The 27,034-nt window shown below is 53.1% G+C and overlaps 2 protein-coding genes and 1 long non-coding RNA gene across 3 annotated transcripts in view; 2 read left to right on the top strand and 1 right to left on the bottom strand.

Moving 5' to 3' along the window:
* Positions 1–42, bottom strand: part of SHANK3 (SH3 and multiple ankyrin repeat domains 3) — a gene marked incomplete at its 5' end in the record, with an annotated part of 112,189 nt that extends 112,147 nt beyond the window's left edge. The window contains 1 exon segment of the mRNA XM_079304483.1: positions 38–42. Within this exon segment, the coding sequence (XP_079160609.1) occupies positions 38–42 (5 nt within the window).
* Positions 43–54: 12 nt separating this feature from the next.
* On the top strand, positions 55–26,529 carry LOC306801414 (uncharacterized protein; the record flags this gene model as incomplete). Its single annotated transcript, XM_079304482.1, has 14 exons — positions 55–60; positions 161–259; positions 713–781; positions 863–941; positions 2,901–3,021; positions 9,881–10,127; positions 11,512–11,581; positions 12,646–12,763; positions 15,111–15,136; positions 17,492–17,676; positions 19,242–19,342; positions 20,506–20,560; positions 24,662–24,775; positions 26,350–26,529. The coding sequence occupies 14 exons, from the start codon at positions 55–57 to the stop codon at positions 26,527–26,529; spliced, it is 1,470 nt and encodes a 489-aa protein (XP_079160608.1).
* LOC306801392 lies at positions 4,581–5,125 on the top strand. The gene is made up of 3 exons (XR_013774078.1): positions 4,581–4,627; positions 4,831–4,879; positions 5,030–5,125. It is a non-coding gene; the product is annotated as an uncharacterized lncRNA (long non-coding RNA).
* Positions 26,530–27,034: the final 505 nt, after the last annotated feature.

The following is a 27,034-nucleotide window of genomic DNA, read 5'->3' as shown; positions in this document are numbered from 1 at the left end:
TTTTGGGGGTTTTTTGGGGCTCTGGCTCTGCTCTCACCCCATTCCCCTGTATCCATGCCTGTTTTATCCCATTTTTGGGTTTTTTTGGGGGCTCTGGCTCTGCTCTCACCCCATTCCCCCCTGGCTTTTCCCCATTTTTGGGTTTTTTGGTCTCTGCCAGGCCAGCCTGCGCACACCTGAGCTCACCTGGGAGCGGGTCAGGTCCCAGGTGGATCATGTCATCTGGCCAGATGGGAAGAGGATTGTGCTGCTGGCAGAGGTGAGGGGACAGGGGGATGCAGCTCATGGGATGAATTGTGGAATTGTTGAGTCCTTGGATCCATCCCAGCACTTCCAAAGCCACCCTGTCCCCAAGTGCCACATCTGCAGGGCTTGGAAATTCCTTTAGGGGTGGGGACCCCAAAATCTCCCAGGGCAGCTGTGCCAGGGCTGCACAAACCTTTCCATGAGGAATTTCCCCCCAAATCCACCCTGAGGCTGTTCCCTGGGGGCAGATCCCAAATCCTGTGCAGAGCCACAAGGTCCCCACTGAGTTCCTGGGACAAAGGAAAACTCCCCAGTTTTTATTTATCCCATTCCAGGGGATCTCCCACGGGGAGATTTGCTCTTCCTAAGGGCAGCCACACAGTGCAGGTGACAATCATCTGGCCCTGTCCCTCCTGAGAGGTGACACCTTTGGTTTGGTGCCCTGTTGACACCCTGTTCTCCCCAGGGCCGCCTGCTGAACCTGAGCTGCTCCACCGTGCCCACCTTTGTCCTGTCCATCACTGCCACCACGCAGGTGAGGGGTGGGGCAGGGCCAGCCCTGCCCTGGGGACAGCCCCTGAGTGTCCCCTGAGTGTCCCTGCTGTCCCCTCTGCAGGCCCTGGCTCTGATTGAGCTCTACAATGCCCCCGAGGGTCGCTACAAGCAGGACGTGTACCTGCTGCCCAAAAAAATGGGTGAGGAGCTGATGGGGGACAGGGATGGGGGGGACAGGGCTGGGGGTGGCACTGGGACAGCTGGGGGTGGCACTGGGACAGCTGGGGGGACACACTGGGACAGCTGGGGGTGGCACTGGGACAGCTGGGGGTGGGACAGGGCTGGGGGAGACACTGGGACAGGGCTGGGGGTGGCACTGGGACAGCTGGGGGTGGGACAGGGCTGGGGGTGGCACTGAGACAGCTGGGGGTGGGACAGGGCTGGGGGAGACACTGGGACAGGGCTGGGGGTGGCACTGGGACAGCTGGGGGTGGCACTGGGACAGCTGGGGGTGGGACAGGGCTGGGGGTGACACTGGGACAGCTGGGGGTGGCACTGGGACAGCTGGGGGGACACACTGGGACAGCTGGGGGTGGCACTGGGACAGCTGGGGGTGGGACAGGGCTGGGGGAGACACTGGGACAGGGCTGGGGGTGGCACTGGGACAGCTGGGGGTGGGACAGGGCTGGGGGTGGCACTGTAACAGGTGGGGGTGTCACTGTCCCATTGGGGGTGTCACTGTCCCATTGGGGGTGGCACTGTCACCCCCCCAGGACACCCTAGGCACCCCTGCCCTCCCCCCTGTGCTTTCACTGGCAGTTGTGGTTCTGAGGCAGCTCTGCCTTGTCCCAGTGCTGGGTGCAGTGTCACCCCCAGCTGTCACCTGGGCTGTGCCCCCTCCCTGTCCCCTGCCTGTGTGACTCAGCCCCTCCCTGTCCCCTCCCTTGGCTCAGCCCCTCCCTGTCCCCTCCCCGTGTGACTCAGCCGCTTCCTGTCCTCTCCCTGTCCCTCCCTGTCCCTCCTGGCTCAGCCCCTCCCTGTCCCCTCCCTGTCCCCTCCCTGTCCCTCCCTGTCCCTCCTGGCTCAGGCCCTCCCTGTCCCTCCCTGTCCCCTCCCTGTCCCTCCCTGTCCCTCCTGGCTCAGGCCCTCCCTGTCCCTCCCTGTCCCTCCCTGTCCCCTCCCTGTCCCCTCCCTGTCCCTCCCTGTCCCCTCCCTGTCCCCTCCCTGTCCCCTCCCTGTCCCTCCCTGTCCCCTCCCTGTCCCTCTGGCTCAGCCCCTCCCTGTCCCCTGTCCCCTGTCCCCTCCCTGTCCCTCCCTGTCCCCTTGTTATCCCTGTCCCTCCCTGTCCCCTCCCTGTCCCCTCTCTGTCCCTCCCTGTCCCTCCCTGTCCCTCTGGCTCAGCCCCTCCCTGTTCCCTCCCTGTCCCCTCCCTGTCCCTCCCTGTCCCTCCCCTGTGACTCAGCCCCTCCCTGTCCCCTCCCTGTCCCCTCCCTGTCCCCTCCCTGTCCCTCCCTGTCCCTCCCCTGTGACTCAGCCCCTCCCTGTCCCCTCCCTGTCCCCTCCCTGTCCCCTCCCTGTCCCCTCCCTGTCCCTCCCCTGTGACTCAGCCCCTCCCTGTCCCCTCCCTGTCCCCTCCCTGTCCCTCCCCTGTGACTCAGCCCCTCCCTGTCCCCTCCCTGTCCCTCCCTGTCCCTCTGGCTCAGCCCCTCCCTGTCCCTCCCTGTCCCTCCCTGTCCCCTCCCTGTCCCTCCCTGTCCCTCCCTGTCCCCTCCCTGTCCCTCCCTGTCCCCTCCCTGTCCCTCTGGCTCAGCCCCTCCCTGTGCCCTCCCTGTCCCCTCCCTGTCCCCTCCCTGTCCCCTCCCTGTCCCTCCCTGTCCCTCCCTGTCCCTCTGGCTCAGCCCCTCCCTGTCCCCTCCCTGTCCCCTCCCTGTCCCTCCCTGTCCCCTCCCTGTCCCTCCCTGTCCCCTCCCTGTCCCTCTGGCTCAGCCCCTCCCTGTCCCTCCCTGTCCCTCCCTGTCCCCTCCCTGTCCCTCCCTGTCCCTCCCTGTCCCTCTGGCTCAGCCCCTCCCTGTCCCTCTGGCTCAGCCCCTCCCTGTCCCCTCCCTGTCCCTCCCTGTCCCTCCCTGTCCCTCTGGCTCAGCCCCTCCCTGTCCCCCCAGACGAGTACGTGGCCAGCCTGCACCTGCCCACCTTTGACGCGCACCTGACGGAGCTGACGGACGAGCAGGCCAAGTACCTGGGGCTCAACAAGAACGGGCCCTTCAAACCCAACTACTACAGGTGCCACCCCTGCTGCCCTTCATCATCCCTGTGCCACCCCTGCTCATCATCATCCTCCCTGTGCCACCCCTGCTGCTCTTCATCCTCCCTGTGCCACACTCTGCTCATCTTCATCATCCCTGTGCCACCCCTGGTGCTCTTCACCATCCCTGTGCCACCCCTGCTGCTCCTCATCATCCCTGTGCCACACCCTGCTCATCTTCATCCTCCCTGTGCCACCCCTGCTGCTCCTCATCATCCCTGTGCCACCCCTGCTGCTCTTCATCCTCCCTGTGCCACACCCTGCTCATCATCATCATCCCTGTGCCACACCCTGCTCATCTTCATCCCTGTGCCACCCCTGCTGCTCTTCATCATCCCTGTGCCACACCCTGCTCATCATCATCATCCCTGTGCCACCCCTGCTGCTCTTTATCATCCCTGTGCCACACCCTGCTCATCTTCATCATCCCTGTGCCACACTCTGCTCATCTTCATCCTCCCTGTGCCACACCCTGCTCTTCATCATCCTCCCTGTGCCACACCCTGCTCATGTTCATCATCCCTGTGCCACACCCTGCTCATCCTCCCTGTGCCACACCCTGCTCATCCTCCCTGTGCCACACCCTGCTCTTCATCATCCTCCCTGTGCCACACCCTGCTCATCATCATCCCTGTGCCACACCCTGCTCATCCTCCCTGTGCCACACCCTGCTCTTCATCATCCTCCCTGTGCCCCTTCAGCCCCTACTCCTCCTCTTCCTCATCCTCCTGCTGTCCCCAGCCTCTGCTCTTCATCCTCCTGCTGTCCCCAGCCTCTGCTCTTCATCCTCCTGGTGTCCCCAGCCCCTGCTCCCATCATGGAACCCTCCAGCCCTCCTCTGCTCCTCCCAGTGCCCTCCAGCCCTGTCCCCTGCCCTGGTACCCGTGGGGTCAGAGGGGTTGGGGTTTAGCCCTGCCCATGCCCTGGGCAGGTGCTGAGGCTCTCTGCTCATCCCAGTGAGGACAGGCAGGGTTTGCTGCAGCTGGAGCTGGGACAGGAGTCCTTGTGCTGTCACCCAGACGTGGCAGATGCCACCAGCTCAGTGGCAGCTTTGTTTTTAAAGTCTGATGGAAGATGAGGTGGCCCCAGGGCTGCTGCCATGGGCTCAGCTCCTTGGCTCCTTCCTGAGCATGGGCTGGGCAGGTCCCCAAAATAATCATCATTTCCAGCAGGAGCCCCTGGATCGCTTCCCTTTCCACATTTTTTAGCCAACACTGCCATGAATTTCCCTTGTGAAAATTAAATTACTTTGCACAAACTTGGATCTGCTTGGGAGGGAGAAGCCCAGATCCTTTTCCTGCAGAAAATGGGATTTTCTTGGCAGGCAGGGAGCACTAGAACACTCCCAGTTTGGGGATCACTGGGTTTTCCCAGATCCTGAGCTTTATTCCTTGCAAAAAACCTGATGCTTGCCTGTGCAGGAATTCCCTCTGGTTCAATTCCTGTGTCTGGATTTGGTGTCTGGTCCAGCCCAGCCTTGTCAGGAGCTGGGTTTGTCCTTGGTTTGGTGTCTGGCTCAGCTTTTTTGGAGTGAGGTTTATCCCTGGGTTTGGTGTCTGTCCCAACAGCCTTGTCAGGAGTGAGGTTTATTCCTGGATTTGGTGTCTGGTGTGGCTCAGCCTTGTCAGGAGTGAGGTTTATTCCTGGATTTGGTGTCTGGTGTGGCTCAGCCTTGTCAGGAGTGAGGTTTATTCCTGGATTTGGTGTCTGGTGTGGCTCAGCCTTGTCAGGAGTGAGGTTTATTCCTGGATTTGGTGTCTGACCCAGCTCAGCTTTTTGTGAGTGAGGTTTATTCCTGGATTTGGTGTCTGTCCTAACAGCCTTGTCAGGAGTGAGGTTTATTCCTGGATTTGGTGCCTGGTGTGGCTCAGGTTGGTTGGGAGTGAGGTTTGTGCCTGGTTTTGGTGTCTGACCCAGCTCATCTTTTTGTGAGTGAGGTTTATCCCTGATTTGATGTCTGACCCAGCTCATCTTTTTGTGAGTGAGGTTTATCCCTGGTTTGATGTCTGACCCAGCCCAGCCTTGTTGAGCTGGGTTTATCCCTGTGTGAGATCAGGATCCACTGAGGGAATTCCCTGCTCTCAAACTCCCGTGGGCACCTCAGAGGTGCCGAGTCCCTTCCTCAGCCCTTCCTCTCCTGAGCCTCTCCCCTCCCAAAGCCTCCGTGCCGAGCCGGGGCAGCTCCTGCCCTTTCCCCACTGCCCAAACCCGTTTTTCCTCCTTTTCCCAGGTACTGAGTTCCCGGGGAATCGCCAGGAGCAGCCACAGCACCCGAGTCCTTCTCAGCTACTGTACAGCGCCAGCTTCCCCCGCTAGAGCCGGGCTTGCTGCCATAGTCCACAGTGTGTTTTAGGTTATTTATTTATTAAATTAGAAATACTGTTCACGTGGCCTCTGCCACTGGTGTTCGTCCTGCCGCGGCACTGGGAGACGCTGGAATTTTCTTTCCGTTCCTTTCGGGTTTTTTTGTTTTTTTTTTCTCTTTGGGTTCCTTCTTTTTCGGGGCTGGGAAGGCGAGGAGGAGGAGGAAGCTGCTGGAATCGAGCTGTGGAATATTCATTCCCCCATCCCTGCTCACACCCACCCCACGCACAAGGGTCGTTTTTTGGTTTTTCTCCACCCATTTTGACAACAAAGCCAAAATCCCCCGGGCTGTGCCTCCAGCCTGGGAATCCTGGCTGCGGCCAGGCCGGGGAATGTCGCCTTACCCAGCCCCGAGCCAGGGAGGAGCCGCTGCCGTTCCGAGTGCCAACAACTCCAAATCTACCAAAGCCGAGCCGGGGGTCGGGGCAGCCCCCGGGCTGCTGCCACAGCCTGGCCCACCGCTGCTGCTCAGGCGCCCGGGGGCTCCTGCACAGCTGAGCCGGGCCGAACTGAACCGAACCGAGCCGGGCCGGGCCGAGCCGAGCCGAGCCGGGCCGAGCCGGGCCGGGCCGAGCCGAACCAGGTTGGGAGGAGCCGAACCGGGTTGGGAGGAGCCGAGCCGGGCCGAACCGAGCCGAACCGGGTTGGGAGGAGCCGAACCGAACCGAGCCGAGCCGAGCCGGGCCGGGCCGAGCCGAGCCGAGCCGGGTTGGGAGGAGCCGGGCCGAGCCGGGCTGGGAGGAGCCGAGCCGAGCCGGGCTGGGAGGAGCCGAGCCGAACCGAGCCGAGCCGAGCCGGGCCGGGCCGAGCCGAACCAGGTTGGGAGGAGCCGAACCGAACCGAGCCAAGCCGAGCCGAGCCGGGCCGAACCGAACCGAGCCAAGCCGGGCCGAGCCGGGTTGGGAGGAGCCGAGCCGAGCCGAACCGAACCGAGCCGAGCCGGGCTGGGAGGAGCCAGCTCCTCCTCCAGCTGCGTTCAGCCCTCACTGGAAACCTTCCCAGGTTTTATCGACTGGTGGTGTTGGTGTTGGAATTCTGGAAATCCCCTTTGGAACGGGTGAGATGCTCGCTGGGCACCTCGGAGTGTCAGAGCTGATGGAGAATAAATTTGGCAGAGTTGGATGGCACAGGACAGCGTGACCCTTCCCAAGTGTCTGAGCAGGGTCACTTCTGTCCCTCACATGGGGAATGTGACCTTTCCAAAATTCACCTGCCAGCCCCCAGAGCACAGAAGATTCTCTCCTCCCTCTTTGGTTCCCGAGTTTCTCCCCGTGTTTGCTCCTCCTGGGCTTCTTTGCCATCATGGAGAACTTTTCTGTGGCAGCTCATTCACGCACAAGAAGGGAGAACAGAGGAATTCCAGCCTCAAGTCCTTCCCGTGGCTCTCAGATTCGGAGTCAGGTTGGCCACAAGTCGCTCATCTCCAGAGCCAACGTTCCCATGTGCTGGCTGATTCCAACTTGTCTTTGAAACCTCTCAAAATCAGGAAGGAAAACCTTGAGAAGACCTTGAGGAGACCTTGGGAAGGTGCCAGGGCTTTGAGAAGCTTCCACATGGACTGATCACTAACCACAGACTTGAAATTATCTCTGCTCATTCATTTTACCCAGATCCTGAGATTTTTTTTCTTTTTTTGGGGTGGAAGAATCCCCTGAGCTGTTTGAGACACCAGCCCAGGTCTTTCTCCCCGAGCTGGATCCTGGTCTGTGCCAGCCCCTGCTGCTCTCTGATCCCAGTGGGGTCACTGGGGCTCAGCAGCTTTGGGAGGAATGGGAATCCCATCCCAAGCCCCCTGGAAAAGCCCCTTTCATCCCCAGAGCCGTGTCCCACCCTGTGCCTGCTCTGCCCAGCCCAGATCCCTTCGTGCCCAATTTTAACCCCTTTTATCTTCCAGGTAGATAGGAAGGGAAAAAAAAAATTATATATATATATATATATATTAATACTAAAATCCCAACTGGCTTTTCCCACCTGGATTTTTAAAGCTCTTCTCCATGTTCTGCTTCTCCTGTAAAAGCTTTTTGGCTCGCTTGGCTTTTTTCCTAATCAACCTGGAATCATATCCTATGATCATCTCTAAATTAAACGTGTAATGGGGTTTGGTTTCTTTTATCTTCTTTTTTTTTTTTTTTTTCCTAAATGTAACACATTTTTCAAGACTTAGGAAAAAGGAGATTTTAGGTAACACCAGCAAAATCATATAAAGGAAATTAATTCTGTTCTGAACTTTAGAGATAATGAGACAAAACTCGTCATCAGCAGCGAGGAAACAAAACCGTCGCAGCCGTAACATTTCAAAAGGATGTTTTAAATATTAATGTCTGAGTGATTGTATTAGATCAGCAATAAAGACTCTGTAATCTCAAAACACAAATAAATCATTGGAAAACTCAGCCTGTCCCGAGCATCCTTGGGATGGATTTTGGGGTGGGGGGCAGGGAGGGGTCAGGGATGGGGGGGTTGTCCCCCAAGCCTTGAGCTCCAGATAATTCCAGCTGGGGAAGCAGCTCTGGGGCCGTGTCCTTGGGGCTCCTGGGCTGGGGTGGCCTTGGGAAGTGGTGCTGGAACAATCCTGATCCCATTCTCTGCTCTGGAACAATCCTGATCCTGTTCTCTGCTCTGGAACAATCCTGATCCCATTCTCTGCTCTGGAACAATCCTGATCCCATTATCTGCTCTGGAACAATCCCAGTCCCATTCTCTGCTCTGGAACAATCCCAATCCCATTCTCTGCTCTGGAACAATCCCAGTCCCATTATCTGCTCTGGAACAATCCCAATCCTAATATCTGCTCTGGAACAATCCCAATCCTAATCTCTGCTCTGGAACAATCCCATTTTCTGCTCTGGAACAATCCCAATCCTAATCTCTGCTCTGGAACAATCCCATTATCTGCTCTGGAACAATCCCAATCCCATTATCTGCTCTGGAACAATCCCATTATCTGCTCTGGAACAATCCCAATCCCATTTTCTGCTCTGGAACAATCCCATTCTCTGCTCTGGAACCATCCCAATCCCATTATCTGCTCTGGAACAATCCCATTATTTGCTCTGCTCTGCCCTGGGCAGTTCCCAGCCCATCCTCGCCGTTGAAGGGATTTGGGACCCGGTGTCGGGCACCCGGTGCCTCCCCAGCCTCAAACCTGCTCGGGCACCCCAAAAACACCCCCCGCCCCCCTTTACTGGGACGGGAATCCTGCTCTGCCCCCACTCCTGTTCCAGGGCCCGGGACCGGAATGGGGTAACGGGGTTCGGGCTGACTGGGTGGTTTTGGGGACCCCAACCTCCGGCTGCCCCCCCACCCCTCCATGGCCACCCCCAGGGACACCCCAAAACCCCCCAGGGCAGCATTCCGTACCCCAAAACCACAGGGACACCCCAAAACCCCCCAGGGCAGCATTCCGTACCCCATAACCCCAGGGACACCCCAAAACCCCCCAGGGCAGCATTCCGCACCCCAAAACCCCCCATGGCAGCATTCCGTACCCCATAACCACAGGGACACCCCAAAACCCCCCAGGGCAGCATTCCGTACCCCAAAACCACAGGGACACCCCAAAACCCCCCAGGGCAGCATTCCGTACCCCAAAACCCCAGGGACATCCTATAAATCCTTGTTTCTCACATTCCCTGTTCTCAGCACCCCAGAGACACTCATAGCTCCCCATCCCAGAATTCCATATTCCTGCCACCCCAGGGACACCCCATGATTCCCCCCATAACTCCCCCATTCCCTGTTCCCAGGGACACCACATAACTCCCCCCATAATTCCCCCATTCCCCATTCCCATCCCCCCATAACTCCCCCCATAACTCCCCCCATAATTCTCCCATTCCCCATTCCCAGCCCCCCATAACTCCCCCCATACCTCCCCCCATAATTCTCCCATTCCCCATTCCCAGCCCCCCATAACTCCCCCCATAATTCCCCCATTCCCCATTCCCATCCCCCCATAACTCCCCCCATAACTCCCCCCATAATTCTCCCATTCCCCATTCCCAGCCCCCCATAACTCCCCCCATAACTCCCCCCATAATTCTCCCATTCCCCATTCCCAGCCCCCCATAACTCCCCCCATAATTCCCCCATTCCCCATTCCCATCCCCCCATAACTCCCCCCATAATTCCCCCATTCCCCATTCCCAGCCCCCCATAACTCCCCCCATAATTCCCCCATTCCCCATTCCCAGCCCCCCATAACTCCCCCCATAATTCCCCCCATTCTTTCCCGTTACCCCCAGCCCCGCCCACCCCTTTCCCGACCAATGGCAATACGGGGGTGTGTCCCTAGGCCACGCCCCTGTCCCAGCGGACCAATGGGCGGGGCGGGGCGGGGGCGTGTCCCGGCCGCACGTGCTGGCGGCGGCGGCGGAGCCGCGGGACCGGCACCGGCACCAGGACCGGGACCGGCACCAGGACCGGGACCAGCACCGGCACCAGCACCGGCACCAGGACCGGGACCGGCACCAGGACCGGGACCGACACCGGCACCAGGACCGGCACCGGGACCGACACCGGCACCAGGACCGGGACCGGCACCAGGACCGGGACCGGCACCGGCACCAGGACCGGGACCGGCACCGGGACCGACACCGGGACCGACACCGGCACCAGGACCGACACCGGCACCGGGACCGACACCGGGCCAGCCCCAGGCACAGCCCAGACACTGCCCAAGGGCCGGGAGCTCTTCAGGAGCCAGCGGAAGGGGTCCGAGGTAAGAGCGCGGCGCTCGGTGCCGGCGCCCCCCGGGCTCGGACGGGTCCCTGCTCCCTGCGGAAGGAGCTTTATCCGGGGCTGGGGGTGCTCCGTGCCCCAAACTGGACCTTTCAGGGCTCCTGCAGGGGTGGCTTTAGGGTCCTGCGGTGCCCGGGGGCGCTCCCGGCGCTGCCGCCTCCCCAGACCCAGCTGCAGAGTTTTGGGGTGCTGGCTCAGCCCACGCCCAGAGCCGGCAGGAGGGTTTTGGGGACCCACCTGGGCCCTGGGATCCACCACACCCCCTGCACCCCTTCTGCCCCAAAACCCCGGGACCGGGTCACAGGATCCCACCGGGACCGGGTCACGGGATCCCACCGGGACCGGGTCACGGGATCCCAGCGGGACCGGGTCACGGGATCCCACCGGGACCGGGTCACGGGATCCCACCGGGACCGGGTCACGGGATCCCACCGGGACCGTGTCACAGGATCCCACCGGGACCGGGTCACAGGATCCCAGCGGGATCTGATGTCCTCGGCCACCGTGAAGCCCCCGCGGGACCCCCGAGAGAAAGGACGGGAACGCTTCTCTTTCCCACCAAGGAAAGGGTGGAGGGGCTCCCTCACCCCAAAAGGATCCCTGTCCAAGTCATGCCCCGAACTCGTGAATTTTGGGGTTTGCTTTGCTCCCCTGGCTCGGTCTCTCCAAGCGGATTAGAATTCCTCAGCGGCTTTAAATCCCCGGCTGGGCTGCAGAAACGGGGTGAAAAAGCGGCGTTTCTGAGCCCGGGGCCGCTCATCCTCCTGGGTCATCAATATTCATCACGGCGATGCTCATCAGCTCCAGCCCGGCTGCCGAGCAGGGATGCTGAGACTCGGGATGGATAATTATGTTAATTGGGTTAATGAGCCATTCGCGTGTTCCCTTTCCCGGGGCAGGGCGGCTTTGCCTGGTCTGCCCCGCCGGAATCCTCCGGCCAAGTTTCATGTTCCAGTTCCTCATCCTCAGGGGAGGAGAGGGAGATCGGGAAGCCCGGCCCCGAGAGCTGTGGGATCTGCACGCTCGGGGATCCGCAGCATCCTCCCGCGGCTTTCTGCTTTGAACAGCCCCGGGGTTTGTTTTCATGGCTTTGAAACGCATCCGATATCCCCCGGCGTTTTGTGTCGTGCTCTGCTTCCTCTGGGCTTTGGAAAATGCTGGTTTTACACGCGGTTTCCACTTTTTCGCTGTGTTTTCAGCGGCCTCGCACGGACTCCCCGCTCCAGCCCGGCCGTGCCGGTCGCTGCTCCGGCGGCTGAAGCAGCTTTGGCGCAAAGGCTGCGAGTGCTGGCAGCAATCCCGCATCCCAAAATACCCCCAGGGATGTGCCAGCCCCCCTCCCAACCCCGTCCCGCTCTCCGCAGGGCTCCGTGGATTGTCCCAGGCTGGAATTTGAGTACGGAGATGCCGACGGGCACGGCGCGGAGCCGGCAGGTGAAGCAGGTTTGGGAGTGTTGTGATTTATAAGTGCCCGGCAGGCGGGGAGAATGAAAATCCCGCCGGGATGGGGGATGTAGGATGGAGAATGGGTGTTAAATGCGGTCCCTGCAGCAATAGAGCAAGCGGGGTTTATTATCAGGGAGCCACTCACGCCCTGGGGACACCGAAGGGACGCGGGGACACCCCGGGCAGGAGGGTGGCAGGAGGGCGGAGTGTCCGGTGACACAGCCCAGGGGGTGTCCCCCTTCATCGTGTCCTTGTCCCCCGGGTTCCTGCCGTGCTGCTGCTGCTCCCTCACCCCCGGCCCCGCAGAAAATCGGGGTTTTTTTAGCTTGGTGTGTCTCAGCTGCACGAGCTGCCCTGGCAAAAACACATTTCCTCTGCTAAGGGATCCTTCCTCCCTCCCTGCAGGATCACTTCAGTCTCTGGGATGCTGCTCAGCACCTCAGGAGTGTAGGAATCCTATAGGAATAGGCAAGAATCCTATAGGAACAGGCAGGGATTCTGTAGGAACAGGTAAGAATCCTGTAGGAGCAGGTAAGAATCCTGTAGGAGCAGGTAAGAATCCTGTAGGAGCAGGTAAGAATCCTGTAGGAACAGGTAAGAATCCTGCAGGAACAGGTAAGAATCCTGTAGGAGCAGGTAAGAATCCTGCAGGAACAGGCAGGAATCCTGTAGGAATAGGTGCAACATCCTGTCCCTCCAAGTCCAGCCCCTTTTTGCAGGACCCAAAAAAGCTGCTGGGTGTGGGATGAGTGCAGGTCCTGCCTGGGTCTTCCTGCACTCCCTTCATTCCAAAACTGCTGAAGTGAGACTTCAAATGTCCCCTCAAAAACCCAAAGAAATTGCAAATGCAGCCCAGCCAGGACATGGGGATGAAGGTGATGAACCTGGATCCATCAGGAATTTGGTGAATGGTGGCCAATGAATTTCTCCAAGGTGCAGGAGAGCTCAGGGACCAGTTTGGGTGCCTGTCCCACACCTGCCTGGGTGCACAGGGGCGCTTGCCAGGGAATTTGGGGTGAGGATGAGGAGGGTGAAGCCCCTGTCTCCCCCAGAGCTGTTCAGCTACACTGAGGAGCCCGAGCTGAGCTACAACCAGAGATGCTTCCAGGAGGATTTCCACAGCCAAGGTACCAGCCCTGCCCTCAGCACCCTGGGGACCCTACTTGTCAGGTAATCTTAAATCAGCAAAGCAGTTAACAGTTAAAAATGTTATTCATTGCAAATCTCATCAGTCTCAACAGGCAATAGCAAAAGCAATGGCAAAAGCAGCAGCAATAATGGTTGGAAACCCTGGCAAAAGCCAAGAGCTAAATACACTCTCCCAGTCCACACTGTTATACAGGATTTTCCAACAAGCAAACTCAGACCACTCTTTAAGCTATTAGAATTTCAGTTTCTTAGCTCACCAGGTTACCTATAACACTACACATACACTCTGTCCTGTTCTATCTAAGAAATATCAGCAATATTGTTACTATAGCTCTATTATGTTTAAATCCTGTCTATAACTGTGGGCCTGAAGCCTCTACTGAAGATATCAGTGTGTTCCAACCTTCACTAGAACACTCACTGCCACTGTGGAATCCAGACCTTTTATTCACTAAAAGCATCAGAACTTACTGACTTACTTTTACTTAAATGTCTACTTTATGTGTGAGTGGCTTAAATATACTTTAATCCATCCAAAGGCTTTAATTCAATCCCTGCACCTTGATTTCTCCTGGAAGAATTCAGAGACCCCTTCCAGCACAGGAGGGGGAGACAAAAGGTGCACTCTGCTCCCACATTCCCATGGAGCTGCACAGCAAACACAAATGGTTTATGTTCCTCAGCTGTTGAGATCTCTAGGACTCAGTCTGAGGTTGTGATCTTGTATGTGGCTGTTTTCCAACCTTCTTGTTTTTGTCTCTCTGCTGTTCCATCAGACAGAAGGACATTGAGCATTTCCTGGAAGGGAGCAGGAACAAATTCATTGGATTCACGCTGGGCCAGTGAGTGTTTTATCCATGAAATCTGCCCTGGAGCTTCCCCAGCAGGGGTTCAGTGCTGGGAGGTGCCCACAAAGCTCAAGACATGCTCAGGATGAGGCAGTGCTGGCTTGGCCAGAGCTGCAGCAATGAAGGCAGTGCTAGAAAAACGTGTTCCTGGAGACACTGGCCCCCATAGACCTCTTTGTATTAAAAATCAGACCTAGCCCAGAATAAGTGACTGCTGGCCCAAGCCAGGAGCTGGTTTGATGCAAAAAGCAGCTGAGACAGTTTGGTATCCACAGCAGATTTTGTGGATAAATCAAGCTGTGGGTGCAGAGTCATCCTGGGACAGGCCCAGCAGGGTACATTCATTTTTAGGTGCAGTGCTGGGCTCAGAATGGCTCTATCCTATTTCTGATTCTATCTGATTTCACCCCAGTTCTGATTCAATCTGATTTCACCCCAATTCTCCACCCCAATGTCTCTCCTCTCCCATACAGCTGTGACAGGAAGGTGGGAGGGCAGCAACACCTCTCCCAATTCCTGACCCAGCTGGGATCCATCCAGCAGCCTCCAGGCTCCCTCTTTTATCTGTTATGACACAGAAATGTTTGGACATGGATGTTCTTCTCAGTGCTGACCTTCTTTCCTCTTCCCAGGGACACTGAAACCCTGATAGGGCTCACATGGCCGATCCACGAGAGCGTGAAGACCCTGAGGCAGGTGAGATCCCATCCAGGCTTGGAAATCCACCATGGAAATCCACCAGGGATCCTCCTGGAATGGGGCATCCACCATGGATCTTCCTGGCATGGAGTATCCACCATGGAAATCCACCAGGGATCCTCCTGGAATGGAAATCCACCATGGAAATCCACCAGGGATCCTCCTGGAATGGAAATCCACCATGGAAATCCACCAGGGATCCTCCTGGCATGGGTTATTCACTATGGAAACGCACCATGGATCCTCCTGGAATGAAAATCCACCATGCAAATCCACCATGGATCCTCCTGGAATGGGATATCCACCATGGAAATGCACCATGGATCCTCCTGGCATGGAAATCCACCATGGATCCTCCTGGCATGGAAATCCACCATGGAAATGCACCATGGATCCTCCTGGAATGGGTTATCCACCATGGGAATCCACCATGGATCCTCCTGACCAACCTCCCTCAAACACAGTTACTGCAGGGAGAAAAAAGCTGGTTATCACTTGAAAAGCTTTTGGAGCTTCTTGCAGCAATTGTGGGGAAAAAATTAAAATCTAAGTCCTCAGGTAGCCTCTGCAGCATTTTCAGTTCCCCTTTGTCCAAGGTGCAGCATTCCTGGTGAGTGTCTGCCATGAGAATGGCAGTTTCAGAGCTGGGTTTGGAGGTGCATTCCCAAACCAGTGCTGTTCCCAGGGGGGGACACTGCTGCTCAGTGCTCCATGGAGAATGAGACCCCTCCATGGGGAATGAGACCCCTCCAGAGCCCAGCTGACCCTGTCTGAGGTCTGGGTTGGCTTTTGGGGGTGATTGTCCCTCTGATTCCCTGCAGAGAGCTCCTGGAAGGAGCAGGTGGAGGTAAGCAGAGGCAGGAGGTGAGAGGGGCCTCAGGGGCAGATGTTCCAGGCAGGGATGGGCTCTGGCTCTGCTGTGACCATCACTGGCTCTGGCTGTGACCACCACTGGCTCTGGCTGTGACCATCACTGGCTGTGCTGTGACCATCACTGGCTCTGCTGTGACCATCACTGGCTCTGCTGTGACCATCATGGCTCTGCTGTGACCATCACTGGCTGTGCTGTGACCATCATGGCTCTGCTGTGACCATCACTGGCTCTGCTGTGACCATCATGGCTCTGCTGTGACCATCACTGGCTGTGCTGTGACCATCACTGGCTGTGCTGTGACCATCATGGCTCTGCTGTGACCATCACTGGCTCTGCTGTGACCATCACTGGCTGTGCTGTGACCATCACTGGCTGTGCTGTGACCATCATGGCTCTGCTGTGACCATCATGGCTGTGCTGTGACCATCACTGGCTGTGCTGTGACCATCATGGCTCTACTGTGACCATCACTGGCTGTGCTGTGACCATCATGGCTCTGCTGTGACCATCATGGCTCTGCTGTGACCATCACTGGCTGTGCTGTGACCATCACTGGCTCTGCTGTGACCATCACTGGCTCTGTTTCTCCTCTGCTCTGCTCTGTCTGTGTGTTTGGCCAGCACGTTTCCATCTCAGATGTCCAGATCAAGAACGAGGAGGAGCTGGAGAAGTGCCCCATGTCTCTGGTAAGAAGGAAGTTGCTTCACCCCATCACCAGAGGGAGGATGGGAGGTTTCCAAGGTGTCATGCAAACCCATTCTTATTTTTACTTCATTTCCCCTTGTTTTGAATGCTGCTCTGCCCTAGGGGGAAGAGGAAACCTAAGAAACCCCTTGTGAGGTGCTGTGTGGAGCAATGTCCAACCTCCCCCAGAACATGGTGAGCCCCAAAAGGAAGGAGCAGCTCTGGAGGAGCCAGGCTGGAGCTGCAGAGCTCAGCAGGGCTGGAACAGTGAGATCTTGGTGCAATCTTGAGCAGAGTTGGAGGAAAGCACAGCCCAAGGGGAGGGATTCAGGGCTGCTGGTCACGTAGGGACAGACAGATTGAAGGGCATTTAAATTCCAGGTGTTCCTTGTGCTGTTTTACCCACACTCCACACTCAGGCACAGGTGATGCCTTAGGTGAAGGATCAAACAGAGCTGTGTGAGCTCCCCACACTCATCCTGTCCCTCAGAGCTGTGTGAGCTCCCACACTCATCCTGTCCCTCACCTTGTGTGAGCTCCCACACTCATCCTGTCCCTCAGACCTTGTGTGAGCTCCCACACTCATCCTGTCCCTCAGAGCTGTGTGAGCTCCCACACTCATCCTGTCCCTCAGACCTTGTGTGAGCTCCCCACACTCATCCTGTCCCTCAGTCCTTGTGTGAGCTCCCACACTCATCCTGTCCCTCACCTTGTGTGAGCTCCCACACTCATCCTGTCCCTCAGACCTTGTGTGAGCTCCCACACTCATCCTGTCCCTCACCTTGTGTGAGCTCCCACACTCATCCTGTCCCTCAGAGCTGTGTGAGCTCCCCACACTCATCCTGTCCCTCACCTTGTGTGAGCTCCCACACTCATCCTGTCCCTCACCTTGTGTGAGCTCCCACACTCATCCTGTCCCTCACCTTGTGTGAGCTCCCCACACTCATCCTGTCCCTCACCTTGTGTGAGCTCCCACACTCATCCTGTCCCTCAGACCTTGTGTGAGCTCCCACACTCATCCTGTCCCTCAGAGCTGTGTGAGCTCCCACACTCATCCTGTCCCTCACCTTGTGTGAGCTCCCACACTCATCCTGTCCCTCAGAGCTGTGTGAGCTCCCACACTCATCCTGTCCCTCAGAGCTGGTGTGGTGTGGTGAAACCCTGGCTTGGAGTTGTCCAGTTTTGGCAGGTGAAGCTGGAGGAAGGAATTCCCTTTCCTGGCCCATCTCCTCACCCCTGCCTCCCCTGCAGATTGCTTTGCTGAAGATCCTCCTGGCTGCTGCACCCAGCCCCAAGGCCAAGAGTGACCCCATCAGCATCCTGGCAGATGTGCTGCCTGAGGAGATGCCCCAAGTGCCCCTCCAGCTGCCCACCAAGCCTTGGGCCAAGCAGGAGAGCTGAGAGGTGTGGGGGGCTCCTTGTTTGGGGTATCTGATTGTCCAAGCCAAGGAAGTGACTCTGTGATGATGATTTGAGTGCAGCCACTCCAAGCTAAGTGACAGAAATGATAAAACCCTGCTGATGGACCCAAATCCTAAAGATGTGCCAGCACAGGTGGAAAATCCACCTTTTCCTTCCTCCTTTTTAACCCATTGGGGTTAAAAAGTGAGATGGGTGGGAATGGGAGCAGTGGAGGTTTTGTAGGGCTCAGAACAGGAACCCCACATGCCTTGGCCTCCGTGCTGTTCCTCCCTCCACCCAGCATCACCATCCTGCAGAGCATGAAGCTGGGCATTGCTGTCCACAGGCACAAGCAGATCATTGTGAAGAGCATCTCAGCCCTGCTGCTGCTGCTCCTCAAGCACTTCAAGCTGAACCACATCTACCAGGTGGGCCCAGAGGAGGGGATGGTCACTGCCAGGCTGGGATCAAAGGTCCTGTTCAACCCTCTCCTAAAAGATTTCCAGGGAGAGTTTCCATGAGGAGCTGTAATCACATTTCCACAACTCCAGGATTTGTTCGTTTGGGGATATCCCAATGATGTTGTGCTTTGACAATATCATTTCTACTCCTGTGGCAGGAGCTTTTAGACTTCTGGGAATATCCATTCAGGTTAAATTTAGGAGACAGCACGAGCCTCCCTGGCAGAAGGGGGAAGAGGAAGGGGGTTAGGCAAGACTCTCTTTTGCTCTGTCATCCCCAAAGCCCAGAAATAGTTCTGGGAAGGAGCTCAGGAGGTCACCCAATCTGCTTTTGGCAGGATCAGGTTCTTGGGGCTCCAGTTTCAACAGAGGCAGGAGATCTGGGTCATGGTTGCAATCTGATTTTTGTTCCCAATGTGATTTTTGTTCCATCAAACTGCACCCACTGCAGGGCTTTCCTTGGTTCAAAAACCCAAGGACTAATATGAGCTGTGGCCCAATTCTCCACTGGTTCTGCAAATCAAACAATTAAGAGTTTTCTAATTTTTTTCTGCTAAAGCTTTCAGCACACTACAAATCCCTCTGTGTCACAAACCCCTCTGATATTTAACTGAGGATAAATAAAAATCCACTTATTGGATTGGGTAGAACGAAACCAACTCCCACTTTTTTACAATCCTACATTTGTTCTGCTCCCCCCCACCACATCCCTTCATTAATTTTTCTCACTTCAAAGCAGCTCCCCTCCTTTCTTCCCCCCAGGCAGGAGGCCTGGTGAAAGCTGCAGGGTTTAATTCCCCTGATCCTGCTTTTTTTGCTTTTTTTTTGGTGGCTGATCTGGGAGGTTTTGTACTTTCTGTGACAAAGGTGATCTCAGGGAGCACCGTGAGAACTCCAGCAGGTCTGAAATGAAGGAATCACAGAACCAGGAATGGTTTGGGTTTGGAAGGGTTGATTACTCACCAGCACATCCCAGTGTGTGTCATCTGTGGTGTGCCAATGCTGGCAGCTGGCACCAGCCTGAGAGGAGAACAAACTGTTCCTTCCCTCTCCAGTGGAGATCTGCATGGGACAGGACTGGGCTTGCTGCAGTTTGTGTCTTTAGAGCACAGGAGATTTGTTGTATAATTGAATTGTAGGATGGCTTGGGTTGGAAGATCATTTAGTGCTTTGAGAGAGAGAGAGAAATTAAAAGCAAGCAGGAAAACAGGGATGATATTTCAATCAAAATTTCTAAGGGAGCTGGGATTAGTGTGTGAGAGCAATAGGAAATATTGTATTTTCTCATGTAATAGCTACAACTCCTTCCCTCTTCCCCTCACAGTTTGGGCACAGATTTAATTCTGAAAAGCCACGAGGTGCAGCTGTGAAATTTGTCCTCTCCATGGCAAATGGAATTTCCCAGCTGCTGTGCATGATGCAAAACTCAGGGAGAAAATGCTCTGAGGTGTCTGGGGCAAACCACCCCAAGTGCTTTTGGCTGGGAAGAGGTTTCCACTCCCAGCTGACCTGGTTTCCCTTCTCTTCCCCAGTTTGAATATGTGTCCCAACACCTGCTGTTTGCCAACTGCATCCCCCTGATCCTGAAATTCTTCAACCAGAACATCATGTCTTCCATCACTGCCACAAACAGGTACAGCCCCTGCTGGGGACAGAGAGAAATGTGAGGAGGGAGCAAATCCCTTTGGCACGATGAGAATGGCTGGATGCTGGGTTTCCAACCTCTGCTTGGGCTGCTGCAATAAAACTGAAAGAAAACAGGCTTCATCTTTGAAATAAAGTAGTTTTCATCTTCACATGGACTCCTGGGGAGCCACAGCTTCATCAAGGCCAGATGAGGTGGGATCTTCCAGGTGTTCCCCACTTTTTCCAGCTGTAATTCAGATTTCCTGACTCCTTCAGGTTTTCCTTTCTTGTCACTGCCTTTTGCTGCTGCTCTGAGAGGCACCAGCTCTGTTTGGAGCAGGACCTGAGACAGCACAGATCCTTCACAGCTCACCAGGGCAGGATTGCTCTTTTGGAGAGGAGCTCCACAGGGAAGTTGGAATGATAAAAAAAATCCTTTTTCTTCCTTTTTGATGCTCTTTTTGTTTCTCTTCAGCTGCCTGTGTAGGCTGTGTCTGTCTCCTGCCTGGTATGGTTGTGTCTGTGTGAGGAGGCACATATGGAAAAATAGAAGTGATATGTTGATCTTCCTGCTATAAATATTTCCACTTTTGCCCCTGTGTTTTAAGTGGAGGAGGAAACATATCCCAGGAGCACTGAGCTCCCTCTCCTGCTCTGGGGTGGAGGTTTCACAGGAGATGCACCTGTGAGTGAGGTGGGATGTGCAGCTGCATGCTCTGAGCCAGGCAGGTGTAAATTCCAGTTTTGGGTGTATTTAATTAACAACTTTTACAAATTCCATAAGCCTGGAGGCTTTGAAAAACCTGACACTCTGAATATTCACTCACCATGAATTTTCTTGCTGCCAACCTTTGAAACCTCAGATCTATGTTGTTTACTTTTTTTTTTTCCCCTTTTTAAATATGCATATGAATAATTCATCTGTCCTGTCTTGATGGATCCAAATCCTCTGAGTCCTTATTAATGCACTCAGGATGGAGCTGGGATCCTGTTTGGATCCTCTCTCCACATGCTGGAGATGGGATTGTTCCCCACCCTCATTACTTGTTGCATTTCCAGGCACAGAGCAGGAAAAATGTTACAGATTGCTGGGCATGATGATAAACTTGATATTAAACATTTCTCTTGTGTTAGCTGGTTCCTAATTTTTTTCTTTCCTGTTTTCTGCAGCATCTCTGTCCTGGATTATCCACACTGTGAGCCTGAGCTCACAGCAGAAAGTCTGGTAAGCAGCACAGAAAGGGGGTTTGTGGCCAGGATTCCACAAATCCTTCCAGCATGAGGAAGGATTTAGCTTCTCTGTTCTCTGCCTTTTTTTTTCTGTGACCCCCCAACTTTTCCAAAATTAGATTTTTTTTTTTTTTCCTCTCCAGGTTTAAAAATTCCTCCCTCACTATTCTAAATCACTGTGAAGAGTGGGGAAGAGTCACTGCTGGTGTTGGGCACCCCATAAAAATAATTGGGCTTAGGGTTTTCCCTCTGACAGAATAGAATCACAAATTCTAGAAATCTAGAAATCATGAGATCATTGTGGCTGAAAAAAACCTCCAAGATCATCAAGTCCAATCTTTGATCAACCACCACCTTGTCCCCAGCCCAGAGCCCTGAATCATTAAATAATGGATGGGAATGGAGACTCTAAATAATTAAATAATGAACAGGGAATGGAGACCCTAAATCATTAAATAATGAATGGGAATGGAGACCCTAAATCATTAAATAATGAAGAGGGAATGGAGACCCTAAATCATTAAATAATGGGTAAGGAATGGAGACCCTAAATCATTAAATAATGGGTAAGGAATGGAGACCCTAAATCATTAAATAATGGACAGGGAGTGGAGACCCTAAATCATTAAGTAATGGATGGGGAATGGAGACCCTAAATCATTAAATAATGGATGGGGAATGGAGACCCTAAATCATTAAATAATGAATGGGAATGGAGACCCTAAATCATTAAATAATGGGTAAGGAATGGAGACCCTAAATCGTTAAATAATGGATGGGGAATGGAGACCCTAAATCATTAAATAATGAACAGGGAATGGAGACCCTAAATCATTAAATAATGGATGGGGAATGGAGACCCTAAATCATTAAATAATGAACAGGGAATGGAGACCCTAAATCATTAAATAATGGATGGGGAATGGAGACCCTAAATCATTAAATAATGAACAGGGAATGGAGACCCTAAATCATTAAATAATGGATGGGGAATGGAGACCCTAAATCATTAAATAATGGGTAAGGAATGGAGATCCTAAATCATTAAATAATGGATAAAGAATGGAGACCCTAAATCATTAAATAATGAATGGGAATGGAGACCCTAAATCATTAAATAATGGATAAGGAATGGAGACCCTAAATCATTAAATAATGGATAAAGAATGGAGACCCTAAATCATTAAATAATGAATGGGAATGGAGACCCTAAATCATTAAATAATGAATGGGAATGGAGACCCTAAATCATTAAATAATGGACAGGGAATGGAGACCCTAAATCATTAAATAATGGATAAGGAATGGAGACCCTAAATCATTAAATAATGGACAGGGAGTGGAGACCCTAAATCATTAAGTAATGGATGGGGAATGGAGACCCTAAATCATTAAATAATGGATAAAGAATGGAGACCCTAAATCATTAAATAATGGATGGGGAATGGAGACCCTAAATCATTAAATAATGGACAGGGAATGGAGACCCTAAATCATTAAATAATGGATGGGGAATGGAGACCCTAAATCATTAAATAATGAATGGGAATGGAGACCCTAAATCATTAAATAATGAACAGGGTGTGGAGACCCTAAATCATTAAATAATGGATAAGGAATGGAGACCCTAAATCATTAAATAATGGATAGGGGAATGGAGACTCTAAATCATTAAATAATGAATGGGAATGGAGACCCTAAATCATTAAATAATGGATAAGGAATGGAGACCCTAAATCATTAAATAATGGATAGGGGAATGGAGACTCTAAATCATTAAATAATGAATGGGAATGGAGACCCTAAATCATTAAATAATGGATAGGGGAATGGAGACCCTAAATCATTAAATAATGGACAGGGAATGGAGACCCTAAATCATTAAATAATGGATGGGGAATGGAGACCCTAAATCATTAAATAATGGATAGGGGAATGGAGACCCTAAATCATTAAATAATGGATGGGGAATGGAGACCCTAAATCATTAAATAATGGATAAGGAATGGAGACCCTAAATTATTAAATAATGGATAGGGGAATGGAGACCCTAAATCATTAAAAAGGACCCTGAGCAAACCCAGTCCAGGCAGAGATGATCTCATGGTGCTGCTGCAATCTTTTTTTTAATTTTTTTTCCTTAGTTTTCCTTAGGTGTGTGAAATAATCAGAAATATTTTCCCAGCCCTGCAGACTCCATCCTATCCTGGGCTGATGGGGACATCTAGTGACACATCACTGAGGGCTCCCTGCTGATCCTCACAGGCAGCCTTAAGGCTGTGGGAGAAACTGAACATTTTTAGGGAAAATATTCCCAGGAGAGTCGTGACAGTTTGGGAGCTGTCACATTCAAGGACAGCACTTCTCACTTTCCTCCAGCAGATAGATGTTGTCCTCAAGGGAGAGCAATTTAATTAGAAAATATGCAGAAACCAACTTGAATTTTACCACCAGGGTTCATCTTTGGGAAGAGACCCCTGGAAATAAGGAATTAATAGGAATTAGACACACCCTGGTACTCGAGGTGTTCATTTGTGAACATTTTTATATTTTTCAGCCAGCACTTCATGTGTTGGTGATTTTAACACCCCTAACACATTTCTCAGAGGGTGTAACAGGTGATTGTGCTCTCAGTGGGCTGAGCACAGGGATGTGTGTCTGGGGTATCCCAGGGGTAACTCCTGCTCCCTCCTGGTGTAAATCAGGAGTGGGGGGATTCACCCACCCTGTTGTGGGACAGGTTTTTCAAATCCTGGCCAGTCCCATGTCCCCTGTCACTCCAGAGGGCTCTGCAAAGGGTTTGATCCACCCTTTAAAAGGGGTGTTCAAGTCTCTTTAGCCTGTTCCCTCCTTCCATAAACCTGATGGAAAGACCCTTGTCTGGTGACAAATAAACCCATCAGCCTGGGAAATGGATATTGGCTTATTCCACTGGGATCTTTGGGAAAATTTCTTGGTGTAGAGGGTGCAGGTCAGGCCTGGGCACAATGTGATATTGCAGATTGGGACCCCCAAAGCACCAGGCAGCATCCACGAGCACCTCAGTGACATCCTGGTGACATCCTGGTGTCATCCCACCTCTGGGGCACTGGCAGGGGCTGTTCAGAGAAGTTTGGGGTCCCCATCCCTGGGGGTGTCCAAGGAAGGTCTGGACATGACACTGGGCTGGGGACAGGGTGGGAATCAGGCACAGCTTGGACTCTGTGACCTTGGAGGCTTTTCCAGCCTCAGTGATTCCTTGATTCTCTTTGGCATTGCCTTTACAAGCAAAGGGGTTGTGCTGGTGGGGTTTTCTTGGGTAAATCTGCTTTCACAGCTGGGTTGGACACTCTGACAGAAGCAGCTCCCCCAAACTCCTCCCAAGGGTGCCCAGATCCTGGAATGGCCTGAGTTTGAGTTTTTGTCCCAAGTTAAGAATGCTGCAGCTGGCTGTGAGTGGTTTATAAATTCAGCAACCCTTGTTTTGCATTAATCCCCAAACAGGATTTTTGTGGGATATTTCTCCTGTGCTTGGAGCTATTCAAACATGGAGCAAGTTACTGCAGTGGTGGAATTGCTGCTCGAAGTGCCAGGGGCAATGTTTCCATGAGCTGGAGGCATTTACAGTTTCCTAATATTTAAAACAATGTCTCAGCAGCACTTAGCCTGGAGGGGATTTTTGTTACAGAAAAGTCTGGTCCTCTTGATACAAACGTTGCTATTTGTCACCCTGTGTGGATTTGTGATTTCCTTTTAGTGGTCTGTAATGTGTGCTCTAAGCATGAATTAATTTATATAGTCACCAAAAGCAGTGCTGATCACCAGGCTGCAATTTGCTCTCTGGCTGTAAACAGGGAATACAAATCTACCACAAAATGTATCTCCCAGGGTGGAATAATGTGATTTATCCCATTATTAACTCTTACTCTAAAAGCAGATTAAACTGGAGTATTTTCAGAATGGTTTTCCTCAGAATCTGCTGATGATAACCCAAGTGAGGAGGCAGCTCTGCTGCATGTCCTCCCTCACAAATAAGACAATAAAAATAAAGATTTCTGCCCAAGGACATCTCTGATGAACACTGGTCAGGGTTGCACTTCTCCCCCTCTCTCTGCAGGAAGCTGGAGACAACAAACAGTTCTGCAGGAGGAATTTGTTCTCCTGCATTAACCTGCTGAGGATCCTCAACAAGGTGACCAAGTGGAAACACTCCAGGACAATGGGAAGGAGTGTCCCCTCCCCTGAGACCCTCCAGCATTTCACCTGGAGCACATCCCTGGCTCTGCACAGTGGGTTCAGCCCAGTCTCGTGCTCAGGGTTTCTTGTGGGACTGATGGAGTTTCCCTTTTCTTTCACACATTGAGCCTTACATGGAAAAATACTTTTTCTCCTGCAAATATTGCTGTGACCCTCAAGCCCCATGCAAAGAGTGTTGGTTGTGTTTGTAAGGAAAATTAATCCACAAACACCAGAGGTTTATGTCCAAAAAGGAGACAGGGGAGTCCTTTATTTGAATAAAGGGAGAGGCCATAGGGCATTCCCCTGGGATCTCTCAAATTTTTGGAGGACTCAGCCTCCTTTTATCCCAATTTCCTGACCCTTTTCCCTCTCTCTTTCCCCATTGGCTGAGGTACTTGAGAGGCACAGACTTCCCAAACACCTGACACCTGAGATTCCCCTCTAATCTATAACCCTCCCTTTTAATTTTTAATTCTTATATAATTCATCGGTTTTCCCCATTGCTTCTTTCATCTTCCAATATCCAATTTCATTTACCAGCAAACCTACATTTGTTTGTAAGGCAAATCCCTTTTCCCATTCATCAATCAGTGAAATCCCTTCCATTGTTTCTTTTATCTCTCTGTGCTAACTTTACCAACAGATCTACAACTTATTTGTAAAGACAAATGCAACATTCCTCTCATGTTGCACACTCCTGTTCTTTCTGGCCCTTTGAACAGTGTTGGTTGTGTTGCACACTCCTGTTCTTTCTGGCCCTTTGAACAGTGTTGGTTGTGTTGCACACTCCTGTTCTTTCTGGCCCTTTGAACAGTGTTGGTTGTGTTACACACTCCTGTTCTCCTTTCTGGCCCTTTGAACAGTGTTGGTTGTGTTGCACACTCCTGTTCTTTCTGGCCCTTTGAACAGTGTTGGTTGTGTTGCACACTCCTGTTCCCTTTTCTTGCCCTTTGAACAGTGTTGGTTGTGTTGCACACTCCTGTCCTTTCTGGCCCTTTGAACAGTGTTGGTTGTGTTACACACTCCTGTTCTTTCTGGCCCTTTGAACAGTGTTGGTTGTGTTACACACTCCTGTTCTTTCTGGCCCTTTGAACAGTGTTGGTTGTGTTGCACACTCCTGTTCCCTTTTCTGGCCCTTTGAACAGTGTTGGTTGTGTTGCACACTCCTGTTCTCTTTTCTTGCCCTTTGAACAGTGTTGGTTGTGTTGCACACTCCTGTCCTTTCTGGCCCTTTGAAGCCCCATACAGAGTGTTGGTTGTGTTACACACTTCTGTTCTTTCTGGCCCTTTGAACAGTGTTGGTTGTGTTGCACACTCCTGTTCTTTCTGGCCCTTTGAACAGTGTTGGTTGTGTTGCACACTCCTGTTCTTTCTGGCCCTTTGAACAGTGTTGGTTGTGTTGCACACTCCTGTTCTTTCTGGCCCTTTGAACAGTGTTGGTTGTGTTGCACACTCCTGTTCTTTCTGGCCCTTTGTGGCTCACCAGCCCCAGGTGCTGGTGCCCAAAGCTGCACAGTCTGTGATGCTGCCCTGAGCACTCTGCATGCCTCACTGCTTTCCTGGCAGATGCTGGTGGTGTTCACATCAGCCCCCATCCTGAAGGTGCAGCAGGCCATGATGCAGCTCTGTGTGCTCAAGCTGCTGAAGATCCAGACCAAGCACCTGGGCAGGCAGTGGAGGAAGAGCAACATGAAGACCATGTCAGCCTTCTACCAGAAGGTGCAGCACCACATGAACAACGACTGAGCCTATGGCAATGGAGAGAGCTGCACAGCCACAGCCCTGGTTTGGAGCAAAACAGCAAAAGATTCTCTTGGAAATGGAGAATATAAACACCCTCCCTCCAAATTATTGTCATTTTGAAATTCAGGGGCTCTCAGGCAAAGAGATGGGAATTAGGAATAACAGTTCTTTGCTAGGACAATTCCAATAGCAATGCAGTATTACACAGAACAATCCCAACCCTGCCAGAGTCAGAATCCAAGCTGGCACAGTCAGTCAGTCAGGGTGGTGGCACAGTCCCATTCCATGGTGCTGCATCCTCCTGCAGGGGCAGATGTGGCTCAGCTGGAGCAGTGCTCCTGGAGAAGGTGCAGTTTCCTCTGAAGCTCCAGGGATGATGTGCAAGGCTCTGGTTTTCCTCTGGAATGCAGTGGGAAGAAGGTGCCTTGGTGTCCCAAATGTCAGTTTTTCTCTGGCTAGGAAAGGCTTGGCTCCTGCCCTGGCTGGAGCATCTCCCAGTGGGATGATG

Source organism: Erithacus rubecula (genome assembly GCF_903797595.1).
Source record: "Erithacus rubecula genome assembly, chromosome: 4".
In the NCBI taxonomy this organism is placed as follows: Eukaryota; Metazoa; Chordata; class Aves; order Passeriformes; family Muscicapidae; genus Erithacus; species Erithacus rubecula.
The sequence above is the reverse complement of the archived record's forward strand: the minus strand, read 5'-3'. Positions and strand labels throughout refer to the sequence as shown.